We start from the raw sequence: 24,277 nt of genomic DNA, 5'->3' as shown, positions 1-24,277 counted from the left end.
GCAGACCCAGCAGGTGCCAAGCGTCGACTGACTGAGCTGACTCGAAGGCGCACTGACGGTGCTGCCACTCGCTGTGCCAACCTCGGTGCAGTCCACGCCACGTGTGGCGCTCAGTGGCGCCATGCAGCGTCGCGCGACGTCTTGTGTGCTTACACTTTGTGACCGGTCGAAGATTAGTTTCACTTCATTTAGTCAAAGTAAAACCCATCCCGTAAGAGACAGAGCAGACAGGGCGGTTGTACGCAGAAAAATCAAAACAAAGCAGAGGTACCGGCTATGGCAATGAAGTCTGCAAGCACAAGTTTTAACACAAATAAAACTCACCGCCTTCCGCATTAAAAACTATAAACTATTTTTATTTGGCCAGGTAAGGCCCACTGAGCTGAATAGCGCCTTCTCAGAAGCGACGTGGCCATGACAAGTGAAAGCTCGACGAAGCGGATTCTCATCACAAGTGGACACGTATCGCAGCCAAAGACTCTGAATGTTCATTCTCAATGTTCATTCTCAATGTTGATTATCAACGTGGAGGGGAAAACTGGAGCAGCCGGAGAAATACTCCCCGCGACCACGGGGAGAGAGAGAGAGACGCAGACTCCAAGTATACAGCAGCAGGCGTCAGGGTCGGGATTGAACCCACGACCTCCTATGTACCAGGCGAGGGAGTTAACATCTCCTAGCTAGCCACCGCGGCGCCCTAACAACGCCTTACAACAGAGAAATATACAGTAGGTTAACGTTTCGGCCGACGTACCTTTTCATAGTTCAGAGAGGGCAAAGAGATTGACTTATAGTTGGGGATAACACTTTATTTACCCTGTGTTGTCTTAAAACATTTGCAGAAACGTCACACGAATTTATTTTTAATGAAATTGACAGTTTTTTTCCTAACCAACTAAAAAATATTTTTAGCCATTTCTCAATCAACTGTTCGATGAAGGCCTCCCAGAACTGTGTCCATCGTAGGGTTGTTTGACCATACTTCACCATACTCGTCAATGTTGGTTGGTGAACGGTGGGGCGGGGGTGGTGGGCCAGGCCCAGTTCATGCCACGGATATTAGCCAAGGCCAGGAATTGAACTTGGTTCGTCAGGTTCACAACGCTGCTAACGACCCATCCAGAACGAGTGACGGCTCACACAGCTTGAAGGTGCCTTGGACATTGTCTATGAAGTGGACTCGGAGAGCGATGCAGTTGACATGATGTGCAATATGCAACTTCACACAAGATAGCCCTCCTGTGCCCCCTTTCTGCTCTGAAGGAGGGATATGTCTTGAATCACTCGCCGAGCCGTTCACTTTGTACTGTGAGCTCACACGGAGAGGTTGACGGCTCACACGGGCACACGCGAAGGTTGCCACCTGTCCAGCTTGGACCCTGACAGCCTGCGAACTGGCGTCTGTGTTAAGGTGGCAAGGATCGTTTGTGACCGAGATCTGCCGGTATAGCGTTCAACTTTATTGCGGTCACAATGAATGCATCGGTTTGGTATCGATGAGAAACGTGTCCAGGTTTGGTCTGCGGAAAAATGTCCCCAGGGTAGATGAACTCACACCGGGGGCGGGGAATCCTTTCCTGACTGTGGACAACATCGGACTTTGAGACACAACACCGTGGAACCACACATCGACACACACACAGCTTAGAGCTATCCAATAATAATGTGCAAAACGATTCTGGGTGAACTTTACAGGTGAATGAGCGCGCTAACATTAGAGACACGGTGTTAGTAGCAGGTTCAAAACATTGACCCCACCCGCCCGAGTACCCAATTAAGTAAGTATTGTTTGTGAGTAATGTTTGTGAGTATTGTGTGTGAGTATTGTTTGTGAGTAATGTTTGTGAGTATTGTTTGCGGGCTGTTTACAAGTTGTAGGCATCTTCGCCTGACCGTGGGCCGTGTGGAGTGACATGGCCATGGCCCATCGGGTCCCCACCCGTGAGATAATGAATCTCTGCAGGCCGTCAGCTGCTTAAATAAGAAGTTGTTTCGTGTGCGCTGTCACTATGCACGTGGTGGCGGCACCAGGACTACGCAGATGTAGGCAAAGTCGAATGGATCCAAGCAGCTCAAGGGGACCCCTGTGAATCGAAGTCGCGCGTCGGCCTTCAAGTGCTCCCAGCCGAGACGGCACTCGGCTCCAAGCTGGCACGAGCTGTCTGTCGCAGGCGGGGGCCACTCACGGACAAGACGCCAGGCTGCGGGTCGACACGCGTGGCGAGGAAGCGCTCCACCCCGTGCCGTCGTCCACACAGGCGGTGGAAAACGCCGCGTGGAAGTCCCGCGAGTCCACCGACAACTTTGGCGTCATCCCTCAAGCCACGTTGGAAGACTCGGACATGGACGAGCGAGGTGCGGGTGGAGGAGCTGACAGGGTAGTCGTCACCGCTGGCCCGGTGTGTGCGAGCGGGAGGAGTCTGAAGGATGTTCGCCACAGGAAGACGCCGCTTCCTCTCCCCCCCTCTCTCCCCCTCTCTCTCTTGCTCCACGTCTTCTTCTGACGTTGCACCGTCCCTGTGAGTCTTTGTCGAGCCATCGACGGAGCCGGAGCACGGCCCATGAGCGAGTCCTCTACGCGGGACTCATCATGTTGTAGACCATGCTGCACAGGGGACACGGGAGGGGAGAAGAGGCGGATGTCATCACAGCTGCCTGACGCAGACGAACGGCGCGTGTCTGGATGTTTGGCCACCGCAGAGAAAAGCGAATTTCGTGATTTGCTTCAATCCACCGACTGGCGAGCGAGCTTCTGCCCCATCGTGTTTAGCTTCTATTGGATCCTCACAATTGATGGAGTCTATTGCGTTCGTATATGTCTGGTAATATTTCGTGATTTTAGTTTATCGATATTATTTTTGGATTCTATTAGTCTATCTGACGTATTTGTACCGGGGTCAATGAGTATATCGCTGAGTTCCATTCGTCTCCATTAGGTTCTATGTGTCTCTGTGTTCGCGTGTATTAGGTTTGTTTGTTTTCAACTCTATTGGTATTGGTTTGAGTGTAGAAATGTTGGGTCCGTTTAGTCTATTAGTGTTCAATTCCATGATTACATTTCTATTGAATTATATTCATCCGTTAGCATTGCTTTTGCTACTCCATTAGCATTGAGTTTTTTAGTCTATTCATATCGGGTTGTATTGAGTTGTAGTCTGTGAATGTTGAGTTATATAACTTAACATCTGCGAAAAAGAGCTTTATAGTTCATCAGATTCCTCCAGTATAAATACAGCCACTGACTCGGATATTCGTATGCTTGTTTTGATTTCTTTCAGGACGTTAAGCGTCGTGCCCCATTGGCTAAAGGAGGCTTCTGCTGCACCACAGCTACTGTACAGCTGCACCACAGCTGCACCACAACTGCACCACAGCTGCACCACAGCTGCACCACAACTGCACCACAGCTGCACCACAGCTGCACCACAACTGCACCACAGCTGCACCACAACTGCACCACAGCTGCACCACAGCCGTGCAGCTGCACGGATCCCGCACTCGGCGTGTGGACAGTCTGAGCCCAATCTCCTGAAGGAATCAATTAGTTGCAACAAAATCACCGTCCTGCAATCAATATTTTGCTCCCGATCGTTATCCCCGCCGCGGTAGGGCAGCGATCTCAGACGGCCCCATGCAGTCGGTCCCTAATTTTGAGGGTGTATTGCTCCGCACCTCCTACTAGCACGGTGGGTTACGTACGGTGCGAAAGAAGTAAAACATAGATACACACGCGAGTTCCTGCTTGTCTCACCCTCTTCGGAATCTGCTTTGTATGCCGAGTTTTTGAATGTCAATTTTAATATCCATTTATCTCTCTCCCCAGACCCACTGGACGCCTGTGCGCCCCGCTCACTTGTACAGGTAGTAGAAGTAGGAGAGCAGGTAGAAGCCCAGCTTGCACCAGCCCTCTCGGCGGCAGTAGGCCAGCACCTCGGCTTGCGTCGCCGTGCCGGGGTCGTGCGTGGCGTCCGCCGCCGACTGCTTGCCCGGGCTCTGCATGAACCTGGGTGTTGTTGTCCACACAAAAGACAATTGAGATCCCCCGTGTAGTACTTAACAGACTGTTGGAGCAAGTGCTGTTTGCGATTAGCACCGATGAAAACCGACACGGCACACGAGATGAAAAAATAAAAATAATAAAATGAAAATAACTCAATTAAATCACGACGTTTCGGAGGCAACACAAGCTTCCGTCATCAGGTCGAACAGCCACAGCAAAATTATTCACTATTCATTACAGTAATTTTGCTGTGGCTGTTCCACCTGATGACGGAGACTTGTGTTGCCTCCGAAACGTCGTGATTTTATTATTATTTATTTGTATAAATTTTATTTAATTTTTTACCTACGTGACTTTACCGAAAAAACTAAGAGTATGAATCCTTGCAGTCACGAAAGCTTCAAATCTAGAATTAACACCCATACATGCCCCCACACACACACACATACATGCCCACACACACACCCATACATGCCCACACATACACACCCATACATGCCCACACACACACCCATACATGCCCACACACACACCCATACATGCCCACACACACCCATACATGCCCACACACACACCCATACATGCCCACACACACCCATACATGCCCACACACACACATAAATGCCCATACACACACCCATACATGCCCACACACACACACCCATACATGCCCACACATACACACCCATACATGCCCACACAAACACCCATACATGCCCACACACACACATACATGCCCACACACACCCATACATGCCCACATACACACCCATACATGCCCACACACACACCTATACATGCCCACACACACCCATACATGCCCACACACACACCCATACATGCCCACACACACACCCTTACATGCCCACACACACACCAATACATGCCCACACACACACCCTTACATGCCCACACACACACCCATACATGCCCACACACACACCAATACATGCCCACAAACACCCATACATGCACACACACACACCCATACATGCCCACACACACACCCATACATGCACACCCACACACGCCCACGCGCGGGCACGAAGACTTCACCTCCAGCTGTGGTAGCAGAACAAGGGGAGGTTGACAGCAAGGGCCAGCCACTCCAGAGCGCACAGGAACATCACGCAGAAGAGGCAGTGGATGAAGTACTCGGGCAGCGCCAGCTGCTCGGAACGAGAGGGCGGCACGAGGGCGCAGGGCTCAGCCGAGCGTCGTGGTGCACGGCAGTGATCCGGAACTTTCTGTTGTTTTACAAGTCGACATTTCTCAATTGTACCCCCATAGTGCTCTTGCAGTCGTGGCACGCCGGATGAATAGATGAAGAGCGAGACAGGATGAGGATTCCTCCACAACTCTGGCTGTCGCCTGATGAGGTTGGTTGTGATTACCGGCTAAAACATCACGGTTCTCGAATTGTTCATGTGGTGGGTTTACTCTCATTGGCCCGTTCTGTTCACGTGACACACCTTACTAATTGGCTGTGTCGGGTGGTGGTGGGTTTACTCTCATTGGCCCGTTCTGTTCACGTGACACACCTTACTAATTGGCTGTGTCGGGTGGTGGTGGGTTTACCGACACATTTATATTTACACGATATAACCCAACAAAAACCTCTATTATGTATAATATTGTTCGCGAAAGCCTACTACGACTACTACGTGTTAAGCTGAGGATGAAAACTCTACTCGAAGCTCTCAGAGCAGCACGTGTCGTCGTGTTGGTGAAGGTCCCACGGAGACAAAAGTCGTGGAGATCACTTGTCGACCGAACTCTGGCCCGCACAGTAAATGGAAGCAGCGTCCCAACCTCTGCTGCATGAGAGTAATGGGCGTCGCATGGCACTCAAATCAATGTTTAGTTCTCGTAGCTCGAATTGAGCGACATTAATTGCATAAGGAAATGTAACATCACGTGTTGTTGTGTGGGTGTGCATTCACCGGTGAGCGGGCTGACATCATCAACGCACGCGACCTAAGAACACGATTACATCACTGGCGGATGCCTGGACATCATTAGTACCAGCTGAGCAATGTGATACGCCTCAGCCGTGCGCTCCCATCCAGTGCTTTGAAGGCAAATCTTGGAGGATCGCCTAAATCGATGAAACTCCTGGACCCGCGAGTCCGCAAGGTGGCCAAGTGCGTCATGGGCGCGTCTGTGCAGGAGCGCTCTGCCCCTGTGTGTGTGCGCGGCTTTCTCCCCGGGTAGTCGGATTTCCTTCCACTCACAACAGCAAAAAAACGTATTGACTACCAAGTGGACAGACGTCTCAATGCAGGGTCGTCACTGAGACTCGATGAGGCTTTCCTGGATATTTGCTATAAGAAACACAACAACAATAACCTATAGATCGCCCATTGAAGCACTATGCAGGCTCAACCCTGCTCAGCTTCCAAACTCGGATGCGATCAAGCACATTCCGGGCAATGTGCTCATCGCCCTTTGCCAGCTTTAGGTGGTGACCGATTATTGTGCTGGTCAATGAATTGAGTGGAAAGTTTAAGTTTAAATCGCGCAATAAAAACGGCTACGTGTGGCTGAGAATTGTGGACGTACTTTGGTACCAAGGAAAACATTTACGAGAAAAAAATACCAAGTTTTGTTTTACAATATCTGAATATAAAAGGTCCGTTTTATATTTCGGTCAATCGGCGTACGTGCCTTGTAGACGCAACATTTCCCAGCAACATCAGCGTAAGCGGTGAACTCGGGACGCAACGTCTGTGCTGCGCGATGAACGTGTTGCCAGGCGGAAAGCCGAAGCATCGTGTCGTCGGCAACGTATTCGCGCCACGGCCACGTCGCGTGAGGCTGTCGCCAGGCCGCTGCTGCGCTTCGCAGACGACGGCGGCAGCCTGCGCGGCTCTCACTGCTACCTCAGCCGGCAGAATGAGCGAGTCGCAGTCGGAAGGTTGCGAGTTCAAATCCTGGTTGGGGGTTCACTGAGCCCGATCGTCCCGCTGGGGCCGATGAAGCGAATGCTACTTTGTGAGAAAGCCCACAGCAATTGACTTATCAATATACTCGCCCCTGCCAAGGTAATGAGGAATTTACACCACTGGCTTGGGGCTGGAAACAGGAAAAACCCCTCATTGGAGCAAGACATCACTTTGACTTCGACATTGAGTTTCACAATTGGGGACGATATTCCGACGTGGCTCTACCAACCCAATTAGGTAATTGGTGAATACACAACGCAATTCTATATTTGAGCATTGGCAAAGCGGAATTCCAACATTGCCGTTTATTCATCCCAAAAAATAATTGGGCATCAAATCCCAGCGCAGGGCCCCACTAAAGGGGTATCTTGAGACCCAGTCTTGTTCTCCTGGATACATAAGTTTAATTTAATTCTTTACTTTTCATATTCAGAGTCAACTTGCAAACATGCGCTTAAACAAAGACAACAGATGTTCTATTTGAGCTCTCAGTTTTGGGTATTGGTGTTCTCAGATCCGATGTCAAGTTTGGCAGCAACCGTGCCCACCGGCTGGGCACTTTGAGCTGTCGAGCTACTTAATAGTAAAAATCAATAACTTGTAGCGCACTGCACGACAGTCACTAGAGAGAGGACGACTGAGAGGCGCGAGGGGGAACCACAGACAAGTGGGGAGTAGTCGCCGGGCACCAACAAGTGGCCCAAGCTCTGCGGCCTTCGACATAATAAGATGTTTTCTTACAATTAAGTGCAAAGATGAACACGACAATTACACGTGATTAACGTGTGTGTGTGAGCAGTTTTAACTGAAGCAAATGCACTTTTCAAATCTCTCTGGATGTGCACATGAAGTTGTTGGTAAATGCACGCCGATGTCGCACATTCTGTCCTCCTACTCCCTCGAGTTGTCGATTGGGCAGATGGCTGTGAGTATCTGCTTGTGTTTACATGCATGTGTGTAGGAGAGCGGTGGCGCAGCGGTTAGGAGCAGTGCACTTCGAAGCCACCGGACCCGAATTCGATTTCCACTCACGGCCAACACCAGGGACGGATATCTGAACCGGTCATGAGTCTCCCCGAGGTCTACTCAGCCTTAAATTAGTACCTGCAGCTGCGGTGTGTCAATATCAGCACTGGGGAGACAAAAGCGGCCACGCGTGGAAGTGGCCACACAGCCTTAATAGATGCTCGCAAACAGCACTTGCACCAACAGTCGTTGAAGGCTGTTGGAGCATCTATTAAGGTTGTGGTGAGTTTGGGGGGGGGGGTGGAATTTTTGTCTTTGCTTCTCCACTGTGAATCACGCTACACGTGTTTGCCTGGGAATGAGCGCCACAACTTTAGGTGACAACCCAATTTCACGACCGGGAAGAAAAGGGTGTAAACACGGGGCCTTTGCCCCGGCCACTGCCTCCCAGGAGGGCCTCGGCGTAAGACGCACCGTGTCTGCAATATGCCTCTCCGCTCAGTGACGCTCCTCTCGTGAGATCGCGTGAGATGCATAGCGGCCAGCCACCTGCCTCGCTCCCTCCCTCGCTCCCTCCCTCGCTCGCTCCAGGAAACACGAGCTCCCAGTTGGATTACTTTTTTTTCATTTGCAACAAAACGCTGGTAGGTTTCAAATAACGTGCCGCACGGATGGAAAAAATAAATAATGGATATCGACGCACACCAAATGATGTGTGCCCTAGTGTGCATGGTGTCACTAGTGTGCGTGGTGTCGCTAGTGTGCGTGGTGTCACTAGTGTGCGTGGTGTCACTAGTGTGCGTGGTGTCACTAGTGTGCATGGTGTCACTAGTGTGCGTGGTGTCGCTAGTGTGCGTGGTGTCGCTAGTGTGCGTGGTGTCGCTAGTGTGCGTGGTGTCACTAGTGTGCGTGGTGTCACTAGTGTGCGTGGTGTCACTAGTGTGCGTGGTGTCACTAGTGTGCGTGGTGTCACTAGTGTGCGTGGTGTCGCTAGTGTGCGTGGTGTCGCTAGTGTGCGTGGTGTCACTAGTGTGCGTGGTGTCGCTAGTGTGCGTGGTGTCACTAGTGTGCGTGGTGTCACTAGTGTGCGTGGTGTCGCTAGTGTGCGTGGTGTCGCTAGTGTGCGTGGTGTCGCTAGTGTGCGTGGTGTCGCTAGTGTGCGTGGTGTCGCTAGTGTGCGTGGTGTCGCTAGTGTGCGTGGTGTCACTAGTGTGCGTGGTGTCACTAGTGTGCGTGGTGTCACTAGTGTGCGTGGTGTCGCTAGTGTGCGTGGTGTCACTAGTGTGCGTGGTGTCGCTAGTGTGCGTGGTGTCGCTAGTGTGCGTGGTGTCGCTAGTGTGCGTGGTGTCGCTAGTGTGCGTGGTGTCGCTAGTGTGCGTGGTGTCGCTAGTGTGCGTGGTGTCGCTAGTGTGCGTGGTGTCACTAGTGTGCGTGGTGTCGCTAGTGTGCGTGGTGTCGCTAGTGTGCGTGGTGTCACTAGTGTGCGTGGTGTCACTAGTGTGCGTGGTGTCGCTAGTGTGCGTGGTGTCGCTAGAGTGCGTGGTGTCGCTAGAGTGCGTGGTGTCGCTAGTGTGCGTGGTGTCGCTAGTGTGCGTGGTGTCGCTAGTGTGCGTGGTGTCGCTAGTGTGCGTGGTGTCGCTAGTGTGCGTGGTGTCGCTAGTGTGCGTGGTGTCGCTAGTGTGCGTGGTGTCGCTAGTGTGCGTGGTGTCGCTAGTGTGCGTGGTGTCGCTAGTGTGCGTGGTGTCGCTAGTGTGCGTGGTGTCGCTAGTGTGCGTGGTGTCGCTAGTGTGCGTGGTGTCGCTAGTGTGCGTGGTGTCGCTAGTGTGCGTGGTGTCGCTAGTGTGCGTGCTTATGTGTGGCGTGGTGTCGCATTTTTAGGGATCTCAAGGTTATGGGGGGGGGGCAAGCTCACGCCTCCATGGTGAGATCTGCCACTGACTCTGTCACCGCGCCTGATGATGATGATAGTGATCGTTCAAGAGGCAGACCAAGACGCGTGCAAGCCTTGCCCTTGAGGGACTCGGTGCCCAGTTTGCAATTGTCCGACAGTTGGAATTGGGCTGAGCAGCACAGGGTGAGTAATGACAGATGGTGGGCAGCCCAGCATGCATTATCAGCCTGGCCTAGGGCCCATGGTGATTCCACTAAACGGGAGTCCCTGTTTACAATACCAGGCTGCTTGGCAGTGATGCGCCTGCAATCCAGCGAATTTGACAAGGTCACACAGATACGGGGTTTCTGTGAGGCACCCACCAGCACAACAAGAAGGTACCCACAAGAGGTAGTTCTCTGACTATCTAGATGAGGATATCTTTGGTAATTATATCACTCAGCGAAAGACAATTCAAACGGAGAGACACGAAGAGAAACACAAAGACACAGAGAGCCATACAAAGACACAGAGAGACTTGGGCACAGAGTGAGACATAGAGATGAACAGAGAGACAAACAGACGTTTAAAGATACATACAGATATAGAGTTGGATTAAAGTAAACAACGGAGAGACAGATGGAGAGTAATGAAGAGAGACATGGAAAGAGACAGCGACAGAGAGACAAATGGGTAAAGGCACGTAGAGGAAACATACTGACAGAGAGACACACACGGAAGTAGCAGTTTCATTTTCCACAACACACAACCAGATGTCATTATTTATCACTGGATCCTACATTTACAGCGATATGACTCATAGTGAAGGGGCCAATACTAAATTAACATTTTACAAGGTAAAGCCACTGAGCTATTGCCTCTTATTCAGAGGCGATATGGCCACACACGATAGCTCATCGCAGTGGCTCATCGTCATCAACATCATCGTCATCAACATCAACATCATCGTCATCATCATCATCGTCATCATCGTCATCATCATCATCATCGTCATCATCGTCATCGTCACCATCATCATCGTCATCATCATCATCGTCATCATTATCATCGTCATCATCACCGTCATCATCGTCATCATCATCGTCGTCATCATCGTCGTCATCATCACACGTGGGAATTTATAGTCGTAGACAAATATTCTCTTCCGCACGTTTCGAAATGTGGAGGGAAAGCCGGAGGATCCTGAAGAATATATCCACGAGACCAGCACGAGAAGAGACCTTGCGAACTTCAAAAGATACACAGCGACGTCTACTGTACACATGTATTTACGAAAGCAGAGGATACCAGTAAATATTCTCACTTTCACGAGTAGAAATAAAACGATGCAATTTTGCGAATGGGCTGCCTGCTGTTCCTGCGATTCCCGTCTCTGATGAGACAGCCAAGCCCGTCGCTATTAGCTCGTGCAGGGCGCGTGTCCCCATCACTCATTGCGTGTGCCCGTGTGTGTCTTTGTTGTACGCGTGCGTGTGTGTGTGTTAGAGAGGAGCGGTGGCGCGGTGGATAGCGCACTACTCTCCGACCACCCGCTCAAGACCAATTCTAACAGTGGCGAATATTTGAACCTCCCCTAGATCAATTCGGCCTAAAATGATCACCTGGGGTGGTGTGTAAACATCGCCACTGGAGAGACAAAGAAGGCCAGGCGTGGTGCTGGCCACCCATCCCCTTGTGTGCTATGCCGGCCTTCATAGGTGCTCGCTAACAGCACTTGCCCCAACAACCAGTTAAGGCTATACGGGGCATCTTTGTCCTGTGTGTGCTCGTCGTTGCACTGTGCTTATTGGCAGCAGTGTCATCGGCTTACTGAAAAACCAAGACGCCACACACCCAGTGACCCCAGGTTCCATTCCTGGTTGAGTTGCACAGCGCTGGTGATTTTTTTTGTTATCTGACCCTCGGTATTGACTCGGTATTCGAGTTGTCAAACCGAAAACCATTCACAGAATCGATCACCGGTTCAGAGAGTCAGGAGCCGGCAAATGTGTCCTCGTTGACCGTGATAATGAACTCTGCAATCGGAGCCCGCTAAACTTGAAACGGCACGGCAGCCCTTGGGTATTTTACCTCTGTTTCTCGATTAAAATATTATATTTGTTGCTGAACATATACTGTATACCTGTGCGGCAAAAGCGGTAAGATGTTAATTTCAGCATATATATTTTTCATATGTTTACCGAAAATGAAAAACAATATTTGAACAACCCTACTCGGTATTGAAAGAAGACATACTGCGTGTATGTTGCTGCAATTAAACAGCAAAGAAGATATACTGCGTGTATGTTGCTGCAATTAAACAGCAAACAAATGGAGACAAAGGTGGCCGGGCATGCGTGGTGCCGGGCTGCATCAGACTGAGAAGGGGCTCGCTATCTGCACTTTAAATCTACATTGAAAACCCGTTTCTTTAGAACTGCTTGTTGTCTTTAATGTGTTGTCTTTACGCCCGCACCTTCGATGAGGACGGTTGGCTACGTACGGTGCGGAAGAAGTTCAACGTACTTACATGGTCTGATTGTTGGACGATGGAGAACCCTTCCAGTCCGATTGGTCATCGGGGAACATTTGAAAGGGCCCGAGAAAAATAAATGAAGGGGTCGTTTAAGAAAGCGTGGGGAGCAAACGAATGGGTGGAGGGTCGGGGAGGAGAATTTGTGGAGGGTCGGGGACGTTCCAGAAAGGAGGGAGAATGGGATGAAGGAGCTTGTCGCCGAAGCGGTTCGGGGGTTCTGAGCGCAGTCTTTCCCTGACGTATTACGAACTGCCGCTGAAGACGTAATAGAGTCCAAGTTCAAGACGTACCCGGGCTGTAACTCCTTTAACACGTGTTACTGTCGCGTGAACTCCAGATAGAATACATAGGACAAGGTTTTAGTCTACATAAGCTACGTGCGATGGATTCCATCCAATTTCCACGCAGTCACAATCAGGGTGCTGTTTGCAGAAATCATGCGTAGACGACGGCGCATGATACCTGCGGTGGCTGTTAAAATGAAATAATTGCGATGCAGAGCACAGTTAAAGCTACTCAACTTATGGTAAATAAAAAGTGGCCGTTTTTATTTAAATTCGTTCAGCTTTTTCTTAAACGTTTAATTGCAAACTCTGTGCGAATAATGTTTGTAATAACAAAAACTGCATTCGCACTCAAACGAGCAGTGGATAGTGATCACCTACATTTGGCAGCTTTTAACCTGTGGTGAAAATTCCACATTCCTGTGATGGGGATGAGTCCTGCGACAACCACCATTGATTTCCTGCCGAGTGATGGCGCAGTGTTTAGAGTCCTCGACTCACAATCGGTTAACCCATCAGAAGGTTGATAAAGTAGATACCACTTTGTGCGATATTAACAGTGGTCACCCTATGGGTGCGACTAGCAACTGCCGTGGGAATATGGAATGTTTGCCTGCTAAGCATGATGAGCCCTGGCTCAAGAGGTGTTATGTGTGCAGAGAGGCACTGCTGCTGGTGCAGCATCACCAGGCGGTGTTCATGCAGTGATTCCTGAGGGATGATGACGGAGATGACGATGCTAACGATGATGATGAATGGATGATGATGGTGATAATCATTACCTTCGTAATGATGATGAATGGATGATGATGATGAGGATTAGATGACAATAATAACAACGATGATGATGATGATGATGTTTAAAGACTAAGATGGGGATGCATCAACCCTCGCCTGGAATGTAACTCAAGTTTGCACAACTCGGGAGCACGAACGCAGCGCCCTGCAGCCACGCTCATCACGGCATGCCTCTACATTCCCAGAGCCACGTTTTGAAGAGCAAGCCCCTGCAGGTTTAATCCCAATCTCCCAGCGGTGAAACAAAACAAAAACGCCCTCGATGCATGCAGATGACAAACCCGATCTCGACAACATGCTACCCCGCACATTGGAACTTCACGTGTAACAAATGCCCTCCCTCCCACCCCGTGCTCCCTAGACAATCTGGCTCCGGGCCTAGATTCCCCCTGGGAGCACGAACCTCCCAGTTAAATATTCCCAGCGACAAAGAGTGCCACCGCTCCTCTCTAACACAAAGGCAAAAATACCCCGTGTAGCCGTTGCACAGTTTAGGGGCAAGTGCTATCAGCGAGCACCTATAAAGGCCGGCACGGCATACGAGGGGGTGGGTGGCCAACACCACACCTGGCCGTCTTCGCCTCCCCAATGCTGATTGTTTACACACTGTTCCTGGAAGTAATTTAAGGTTGAATTGGCCTAGGGGAGGCCCAGGAGAGGTTCAGATAATTGTCACTGGTGTTGACCGTGAGTGGGAATCGAACTCGGGTTAGCGGGCGCGCAGCACAGGCCGCTAACTGCTCCACCGCCTCAACTCTCCTCCCAGTCGGGGCGTTTCGACCACTTTTGTCAACACGACACCTGATGACGGACGCTTGTGTGGCGCCCGAAACGTCGTGATGTAATTTATTTTATTTTATACCTACTACGCGACTTTACCGAAAGAACCAAAGAGTACGACTGCAACTCTCTGGGGCGTTTTGGGGATGCACCACGTGGTGTTCGCCACGGTGTCCGTGACTCTTTAGTTTCACCTGCTGGCTGGGCAGCTTCTTCTGGTCACTTCTCGCAGAAGCTGCCAATAACGTGGAGCTGAATCGAATTCGATTCGAGGAAGAAGCTCCCGGAACTTGGAGCGAGCATGTGTTCCAGCGTCACACGGCACATCCATGAAGAACGACGCAGCGCGGATTCGCCAAAGCCACTCGGATTCCCAGCGCCATTTCCCATCATGGGGCGAGTTTATCCATAAGACACTGTTGGCTTCCTCTGGAAAGTGGTCGTTATTTTACCGACCCAGGATGGATGATAGGCTGAGTCAACCCGTCACATTCCGTGACGACGTGAAGCCGCTCGCGCTGCTGCTGGAGCCACCTGCCCGCTCGCTACGAGACGATCACCGAGTCGGGGTTGATCCGGGCGCGTCAGCCCGGAGGCATGAATAATAATAATAACGATGATAACGATGGCAGGACTAATTAATCTTCAGTGGCAACAACAACAACAACAACAAAAGTAAGTGCGCAGCTCATTTATGAACGCTCTCTGCTGTTTTAAAGTTCACCCGTGGCATGTGCAGAGCTCAGAGGTGTCAACTCACGCAGGGACTGTGAGGCGCAGGTGGAGGTGACAGACACACGCACACACGGCCCTCATTAGAGATTGTTACACAACTCCCGTTCATATGCGTGAAGCTAAACACTCACACATTTTTGCCGAAATAAGGAGTTTCTGTGGCCTGCGGCTCATAAACTTGCGTGCAATTATTTTTCTTAATGTATGAGCATAGTAATGATAATTGTGGATTTTCTGTAGACATGTAATGTAGGGTAATGTATTTTTGAAAATGTCGCAACAGATGACACTAAGATCACTCACAATGCCACACGAGTTCACGTCTGGGCCAGGGATCAACTCGGATCTTAATATTTTCGGGGGCCAATAGAATTGTGTAAAGTGTTATCAAACTTCAATAGCGACTCCTCTGCAAAGAGAGTGGTGCAGCGCATCGAGTGTGCAGGCGGTGCAACTGCGTCAGATAGGCCCAAGGCGCCAGGCTACGAAGAAGGGAGAGACATTAGACAGGGGCCCGTTTCATTCCTTGCACCAAGATTCTCTAATTCCTTAACCCACCTCACGTACACTTCAAGGGCTTGCACAGACCGATTGCAACACGGTAGTCGTTGAAGCCTTCGGCCAAATCACGCAGAGTGCGACCGACCTCGACAGCTCTCGGAATCTAAGCAGGGTTGAGCCTGGATAGCGCTGGGTGGATGGGTGACCACCACGTCGAAGTCGATCTACTGATGAGACTCAAAATATCAAAACCTAATTGGCTGATGACCAAAAACCCATTTTTTATATACAGGGTGGGCCAAATGTCAGAACATGGTTATTATATTTGTTTATTGAAATCACATCGGGTTGTTGCATTTATTTTAGCAAATGTTCAAACTGACTTCCATGAACATTAATTAATTCTTGAATTCTCTTTTTAAATTAATGTATCCATCCCAGAAGAATTTCCTCATTAAAACTCTGCACCATAGAGCTCGATGCATTTCCGACCATCAACACCTAGCCAGTGAACTGGAGCACGTACACCACGCCCTCAAAATGAATGGATATTCAGACGACACAATCCGTAAAGCTATCACCCCAACCGTTGGGAAAGAACCATATGAAGACCCAAGCAAAACCATCACCTTACCATACACCAAAAAGATTTCCAAAAATCATGAGCAAACACAAGATCCAGGTTCAATTTAACACGGTACATACAATTCGTGATCTGATCCCATCTGTGAAGGATGTGATCCCTGACATGCAATACCCCGGCGTCTACAAACTAAGCTGTGTCTGCGGCAGTAGTTACATTGGGGAAACTAAGCGACATGTCTCGGACCGTGTTCGTGAACACAAGGCAGATCTGAAACACGGTAGGACCAATACCTCAGCCGTGGCTGATCATTGTTTTAATGCGGTGGGCTCACACGGAATTGATTTCTCCAAGACGAAGGTACTCTGCAAACCCACTGGCTATCAATAAAGATTCGTTCATGAAGCCATCCAGATATATAGACACAGACACAATTTCAACCGAGAAGATGGGTACAAACTGAACAATCATTGTAAGGACGTTATTAACCAGTTTAAGTCATAACTGACTGTGATGTTTCCATCCTACCTTCCGATGTTAGCAGTTATTTTCGACTCTCTGATTTTACACTAACAGGTTCACACGAACACAGCCCCTGTCGTTCGTGTCCTCGATGTGGCGGCGGCGGCTCTGCGATCTTACATTGACATGCTCATCTCTCACAATGCAATGGCCGCCTCCACGCCCTCGTCGTGGAGGAAGCTCTCCGATCTTACATTGACTTGCTAATCTCTCACAATGCAATGGCCACCTCTGTGCCCTCGTCGTGGAGGAAGCTCTCCGATCTTACATTGACTTGCTAATCTCTCACAATGCAATGGCCGCCTCCACGCCCTCGTCGTGGAGGAAGCTCTCCGATCTTACATTGACTTGCTAATCTCTCACAATGCAATGGCCACCTCTGTGCCCTCGTCGTGGAGGAAGCTCTCCGATCTTACATTGACTTGCTAATCTCTCACAATGCAATGGCTGCCTCCACGCCCTCGTCATGGAAGTCAATCTGCGATCTTACATTGACATGCAAATGTACCCCTGTAACATCTCTAGCCCCGCCCACTTGGTTTATGACCCTTGGGCTGCACCCATTTCAAAACTTTAAAACGGCCTGCCTCAGCAGCTTCCCCCCTCCTTTTTCTCCGGATGACGATTGCTTGTGTTGCGATCGAAACGTCGGGACATTTTCATTATTTTGCATTCACTTTATTTTAATTTTGTATTATTTAATTGTTATTATTTTTCTATCTACGTGACTTTACCGAAAGACCCAAATAATAGATATTAATAATAGATTAAATATGAACTTAAAGAATAAACAATAAAGATATGTTAATGCCAGTGTTAAATTAATTAAACAACCCTGTGTCCTGACTTTTGGGCCACACTATACAGTATTTACGTACATGAGCGTCTACTGATGAGAGCCAGAATATTAAATCCCGACAGGTTGCTGGCAAAAGAAATGCTGTGTTATTGTACTATTCAGATTGAGAACGGCCTTATGTTATTGTACTATGCAGATTGAGAACGGCCTTATGCTAATACGTGTTTTTATCCATAATTCTGTGCAGCGATGCGTGATGCGTTTGCACAATGAACACACCCGTTCACACCTCTATGCAAATTATTGCAATAGGCACAGTTTAACGCAGGGAACGGCTCATCGCGCATAATAATAATAATGGGATATGCATCGCGTCACACGTCCCACAATGTAATTTTGCAATAACATTTATCGGTTTTACTTTTAATGTCAACGAGTTTAGGCGTATCGTTTTGGCTTTAAATGGGCTTGTTTGTACGCGATATCGTCTACTACTACTCTAAACGGGAGATAAATTAATAAATAAGGGTCGTTTGTAAAGTTGATTGAGAATGTCCCAGGTTTCTCAGGCGCACCCACAGTGCAATGCGGCGCAACCCACGACACCTGGCAGCAGTAGAGCCACATCTCACCACCACCAGCATCTCACCACCACCAGCATCTCACTACCACCAGCATCTCACTACCAGCACCACCAGCATCTCACCACCAGCAGCAGCATCTCACCACCAGCAGTAGAGCCGCATCTCACCACCAGCAGCAGCATCTCACCACCACCAGCGGCACCACCACCAGCATCTCACCACCACCACCAGCAGCATCTCACCACCAGCAGCATCTCACCACCACCACCACCAGCAGCAGCTGCCGTGGTGGTGGTGGCGAGACGTCAGCTCCCTCGCCTGGTGTGCCGAGGAGGCCGTGGGCTCGATCCGGAGCCTGGAGCCTGTCTATTTGGAGTTTCCGTGTCTCTCTCTCTCTGTGGTCCCATGGAGTTTTCTCCAAGTCTTCCGGGGTTTCCCTCCACGTTTAGAAAACACGCGTTTAGAGTATTTGGCTGCTATACATGTCCACATACGCCAGTTCGTTGAGCTATCATTTGTGGCCAGGTCGCTTATGAAACAGAGCTACATGGCTCCGTGGGTCTAACCTGGTAAAATAAAATAAGAATGTAAATAAAGTAGTTCATTGCTGAATGCGCCGCACTCTGCAGACGAGAGCCAGTAGCTAGAAACCGAGTCAAGAGCGTTCCTGCCGAGTTATTGTCTCTCTTGGAGAGTGAGCGCATATTGTGTGCGTTGTAAGTTCAAGTTAATATCATTGTTAAACAAATGCTGCTCGCTTAAAATTGGGTTGGAGAGCCGATAGGCCGATGTACTAAAACATTTTGCGGTAACACAGAAATCAATTTTCCTTAAACTGTACATGTTATTATCCGACCATGAAGTAAGCCCTCTCTATGTTCTAGAGAAGGATCATTGCCTGAAACATCTTCTTATTAACACAGTAATGATAAGACTGATGTATAGCGGCACGCATAACTCGAGTGGCTAACGTAAGTGCTGTTCAAGAACGTGGTGAGATGGGTTTCCGTTTGCTGTCACCTTCTTCAGGGATAGCTCTCATTCAGCAGTGGACAGAGCATGAAGACATCTCTCTCTCGCTTTAGACACATTTATTCGGCTACTAACCCCTATTCCGAGACGATATTGGCGAGGCAGGAAATTATATTTATATAAATTAGGTTTTGCGCGCGCGCTACAAATTTGATAACGCTCACAGCGGTGGGGATAATTTAATTATGAAATCCTTTAAAAACTCATCTGAGACGGTGAAAGCCGCCTCCTCTGATCGGGTCGCCTAAGACGGCGCCGTCGCGAGACGCTGACGCGAAGCGAAAAACATCGGAGGCGACTTACGAATCGGCCGCGCGTCTCCCCCTCCCCGCGTCCCCAAACCCGCGCCGGGTCCCGCTTGACGGAATCCATCAACATGCTCGGTGGCTAAATGTGCGGGGGGGGGGGGGGGCACGCTTCGACGTCGGCCACACGAGTGAAGGAGCGACGTGGATCGTTCTCGGGTGATGTGAATGCACCTCGGCGATTCTCAACCCCTTCGCATCGCCCGCCACGCCGCAGGGAGACGGAGCAGGCGTGAGGTCGATTGTGCACTGCGAAAGACGGCAATGACTCGGGGAGGGAAGCTTTCGTCCAACAGCCGATAGAGAATGGCCGAGGATGTTCACGACGATGATGCCGACAAGGATGGCGATGGTTTATGTAACCAGTGCCGGAGGGTCCCCCTCGACCGCCCACCCCAGCGCGCTCCGGCCGCATGCGCCCGCCGCGGGCACCACGGAGCACAGCACATTGCGCCACACGCCATACACACGGACGTCTCATCCGCGGGCACAAAACCAATATAGCCCCCCCCCCTCCATGGGCCCCCGCAAGCATCGCGGGGCCACGTTGACGCCGAGCAGCGCGGCTCACGGCTCCCTGGCTCCCTGGCTCGCTCGCTCTGTGTGCGGGAGGCTCGCAGCGGCAGACCCAGGCACAGCGCAGTGGCTCATGCCAAAGTAGAGTGAACCGAGATGGCCCCCGTGTGTTGCTTGTAATAATCACGTCCGCTCATGAGCGTACGTGTGTGTTGTGTGTGTAGTGACGTGTGTGTTGTGTGTGTAGTGGCGTGTGTTGTGTGTGTAGTGGCGTGTGTGTTGTGTGTGTAGTGGCGTGTGTTGTGTGTGTAGTGGCGTGTGTGTTGTGTGTGTAGTGGCGTGTGTTGTGTGTGTAGTGACGTGTGTGTTGTGTGTGTAGTGACGTGTGTGTTGTGTGTGTAGTGGCGTGTGTTGTGTGTGTAGTGGCGTGTGTGTTGTGTGTGTAGTGGCGTGTGTTGTGTGTGTAGTGACGTGTGTGTTGTGTGTGTAGTGACGTGTGTGTTGTGTGTGTAGTGGCGTGTGTTGTGTGTGTAGTGACGTGTGTGTTGTGTGTGTAGTGGCGTGTGTTGTGTGTGTAGTGACGTGTGTGTTGTGTGTGTAGTGGCGTGTGTGTTGTGTGTGTAGTGACGTGTGTGTTGTGTGTGTAGTGGCGTGTGTGTTGTGTGTGTAGTGGCGTGTGTGTTGTGTGTGTAGTGACGTGTGTGTTGTGTGTGTAGTGGCGTGTGTTGTGTGTGTAGTGACGTGTGTGTTGTGTGTGTAGTGGCGTGTGTGTTGTGTGTGTAGTGACGTGTGTGTTGTGTGTGTAGTGGCGTGTGTGTTGTGTGTGTAGTGGCGTGTGTGTTGTGTGTGTAGTGACGTGTGTGTTGTGTGTGTAGTGGCGTGTGTTGTGTGTGTAGTGACGTGTGTGTTGTGTGTGTAGTGACGTGTGTGTTGTGTGTGTAGTGACGTGTGTGTTGTGTGTGTAGTGGCGTGTGTGTTGTGTGTGTAGTGACGTGTGTGTTGTGTGTGTAGTGGCGTGTGTTGTGTGTGTAGTGACGTGTGTGTTGTGTGTGTAGTGGCGTGTGTTGTGTGTGTGTAGTGGCGTGTGTTGTGTGTGTAGTGACGTGTGTGTTGTGTGTGTAGTGGCGTGTGTGTTGTGTGTGTAGTGACGTGTGTGTTGTGTGTGTAGTGGCGTGTGTTGTGTGTGTGTAGTGGCGTGTGTGTTGTGTGTGTAGTGACGTGTGTGTTGTGTGTGTAGTGGCGTGTGTGTTGTGTGTGTAGTGACGTGTGTGTTGTGTGTGTAGTGGCGTGTGTTGTGTGTGTAGTGACGTGTGTGTTGTGTGTGTAGTGGCGTGTGTTGTGTGTGTGTAGTGGCGTGTGTGTTGTGTGTGTAGTGACGTGTGTGTTGTGTGTGTAGTGGCGTGTGTTGTGTGTGTAGTGACGTGTGTGTTGTGTGTGTGTAGTGGCGTGTGTTGTGTGTGTAGTGGCGTGTGTTGTGTGTGTGTAGTGGCGTGTGTTGTGTGTGTGTAGTGGCGTGTGTGTTGTGTGTGTAGTGACGTGTGTGTTGTGTGTGTAGTGGCGTGTGTTGTGTGTGTGTAGTGGCGTGTGTGTTGTGTGTGTAGTGACGTGTGTGTTGTGTGTGTAGTGGCGTGTGTGTTGTGTGTGTAGTGACGTGTGTGTTGTGTGTGTAGTGGCGTGTGTTGTGTGTGTAGTGACGTGTGTGTTGTGTGTGTAGTGGCGTGTGTTGTGTGTGTAGTGACGTGTGTGTTGTGTGTGTAGTGGCGTGTGTTGTGTGTGTGTAGTGGCGTGTGTTGTGTGTGTAGTGACGTGTGTGTTGTGTGTGTAGTGACGTGTGTGTTGTGTGTGTAGTGACGTGTGTGTTGTGTGTGTAGTGGCGTGTGTGTTGTGTGTGTAGTGACGTGTGTGTTGTGTGTGTAGTGGCGTGTGTTGTGTGTGTAGTGACGTGTGTGTTGTGTGTGTAGTGGCGTGTGTTGTGTGTGTGTAGTGGCGTGTGTTGTGTGTGTAGTGACGTGTGTGTTGTGTGTGTAGTGGCGTGTGTGTTGTGTGTGTAGTGACGTGTGTGTTGTGTGTGTAGTGGCGTGTGTTGTGTGTGTGTAGTGGCGTGTGTGTTGTGTGTGTAGTGACGTGTGTGTTGTGTGTGTAGTGGCGTGTGTGTTGTGTGTGTAGTGACGTGTGTGTTGTGTGTGTAGTGGCGTGTGTTGTGTGTGTAGTGACGTGTGTGTTGTGTGTGTAGTGGCGTGTGTTGTGTGTGTGTAGTGGCGTGTGTGTTGTGTGTGTAGTGACGTGTGTGTTGTGTGTGTAGTGGCGTGTGTTGTGTGTGTAGTGACGTGTGTGTTGTGTGTGTGTAGTGGCGTGTGTTGTGTGTGTAGTGGCGTGTGTTGTGTGTGTGTAGTGGCGTGTGTTGTGTGTGTGTAGTGGCGTGTGTGTTGTGTGTGTAGTGACGTGTGTGTTGTGTGTGTAGTGGCGTGTGTTGTGTGTGTGTAGTGGCGTGTGTGTTGTGTGTGTAGTGACGTGTGTGTTGTGTGTGTAGTGGCGTGTGTGTTGTGTGTGTAGTGACGTGTGTGTTGTGTGTGTAGTGGCGTGTGTTGTGTGTGTAGTGACGTGTGTGTTGTGTGTGTAGTGGCGTGTGTTGTGTGTGTGTAGTGGCGTGTGTGTTGTGTGTGTAGTGACGTGTGTGTTGTGTGTGTAGTGGCGTGTGTTGTGTGTGTAGTGACGTGTGTGTTGTGTGTGTGTAGTGGCGTGTGTTGTGTGTGTAGTGGCGTGTGTTGTGTGTGTGTAGTGGCGTGTGTTGTGTGTGTGTAGTGGCGTGTGTGTTGTGTGTGTAGTGACGTGTGTGTTGTGTGTGTAGTGGCGTGTGTTGTGTGTGTAGTGACGTGTGTGTTGTGTGTGTAGTGGCGTGTGTTGTGTGTGTGTAGTGGCGTGTGTTGTGTGTGTGTAGTGGCGTGTGTTGTGTGTGTGTAGTGGCGTGTGTTGTGTGTGTGTAGTGGTTAGCGCACTGCGCTACAAAGCCGCCCCCCCGAGTTCGATTCCCGTACCTGGTGCGGTGTTTCAACATCGCCATTCGGGAGGCAAAGGCGGCCGGGCGTGGTGTTGGCCAGCCACCCGCTCGTGTGCCGTGCCGGCCTTAATAGGTGCTCGCTAACAGAACTTACCCCAACAGCCTGTTTAGACTACAGGGGTATTTGTATTTGTAGTGTGTGTATATATATATCGTGGGGACCGGTAGTGCAGTGGTTAGCGCACTGTGCTACGAACACACTTACCCGAGTTTGATTTCCGCTCGCAGCCAGCAACGCTGATGAACATCTGAACCGGACCTGGGCCTCCCCTAGCTATACTCAGCCATAAATGAGTATCTGGTACAGTGTGTAAACATCAGCATTGGGGAGACGAAGGTGGCTGGGCATGGGTGTTGGTCACCCACCCGCACGTTTGCAATGCCACGAACAGCAATTTCCCCAACAGCTATTTGGGAGATCTGTGCCCTGTGCGCTTGTGAGTGGGCCGCGCTTTATTTTATTATCCTTCGCTTGCCTCTCTAACGCGTGTCTTTGGCGACGTTATGATCTTGTCGTGCATTTTGCTCTGCTTCGTGTCCCCGCATAATAACGGCGATCGCACCCACCAGGCCTGGCCACCATCTCACGCAGTCGCCCGTGTGCACGAATTGGCAACAGAGACACATCTACACCGCGCAGTGTTCACGGATGCCCAAGAAGGAATCGCTCTTAAACCGCTAGTCCCCTCTGCCGCAGCCGGACATTGCGGCACAAGTTGACAATCCAGAGCTCGCGGGCGACGCTGGGCTGCGAGGTGGCCAGTGGATGACGATACAGCAAGTGGGTTTCATAAATCAATTTGTGCGGAGCTGTGAGTGTTCTCCCCTCGTGACGCACGGTGGGATTTGTCCGGGTAGAGACTTCGGCAGAGAATCGCTCGCTCCCTGCCATTGCCTCCCGACCCCCTCGGTGTGTTTCTGAGGCGTTCCTTTCGTCACGGGCCAATTATAAAAAGATTCACGCAAGGCGTCGTCGTCGTTGTTGATGTTGTTGATGTTGTTGCTGTTGTGGCTGTTGTTGATGTTGTTGATGTTATTGATGTTGTTGATGTTGTTGTTGATGTTGTTGATGTTGTTGTGCTGCGTTGGTTTCCGTGGTTGTGCTGTGTGGCTCTCCGATCCGTTTTCAGGTTGAACCGCGCGTTTGTTGTTCGGCAGGCGATGTCTGACGTTCCGCTCCCAGGTTCTCGTATGAGCCGAACAATTCGGAAGCAACGAGGAGCGAGAAGGTCGCAGCCACCGTGCCGAGCCGCGCGCGGTCAACCGCGAAAAAACTCATCGGAGAACCAAGAAGGGGCATCATCGATATGATTGTTTTCGTATTATTTTGTATCATTATAAGAGTAATGAACACAGCTGCCTTAGGCGGCGTGACCTTGCAATTCTGTCCGCTGTGACACCGCGCGTGATTGGTCGTGGAACGCCCAGAACTCTCCTGAGCGGCGTGCAGGCAGCTCCCCGGG

At 50.4% G+C, this 24,277-nt stretch overlaps 1 protein-coding gene across 1 annotated transcript in view; it reads right to left on the bottom strand.

Moving 5' to 3' along the window:
- Positions 1-277: 277 nt before the first annotated feature.
- The window catches only part of LOC144943098 (protein cornichon homolog 3-like), a 38,505-nt gene continuing 14,505 nt past the window's right edge, over positions 278-24,277 (bottom strand). Inside the window, exons 4-6 of the mRNA XM_078870265.1 lie at positions 5,057-5,169; positions 3,854-4,003; positions 278-2,605 (exon numbers count right to left, since the gene is read on the bottom strand). Of these exons, the coding sequence (XP_078726391.1) occupies positions 2,575-2,605; positions 3,854-4,003; positions 5,057-5,169 (294 nt within the window). The 3' untranslated portion in view covers positions 278-2,574. The remainder of the gene's footprint in view (positions 2,606-3,853; positions 4,004-5,056; positions 5,170-24,277) is intronic.

The sequence above is a fragment of the Lampetra fluviatilis genome, chromosome 30 (genome assembly GCF_964198595.1).
Source record: "Lampetra fluviatilis chromosome 30, kcLamFluv1.1, whole genome shotgun sequence".
NCBI classification, from domain to species: domain Eukaryota; kingdom Metazoa; phylum Chordata; class Hyperoartia; order Petromyzontiformes; family Petromyzontidae; genus Lampetra; species Lampetra fluviatilis.
This window is presented reverse-complemented; position numbering and strand designations above follow the sequence as displayed.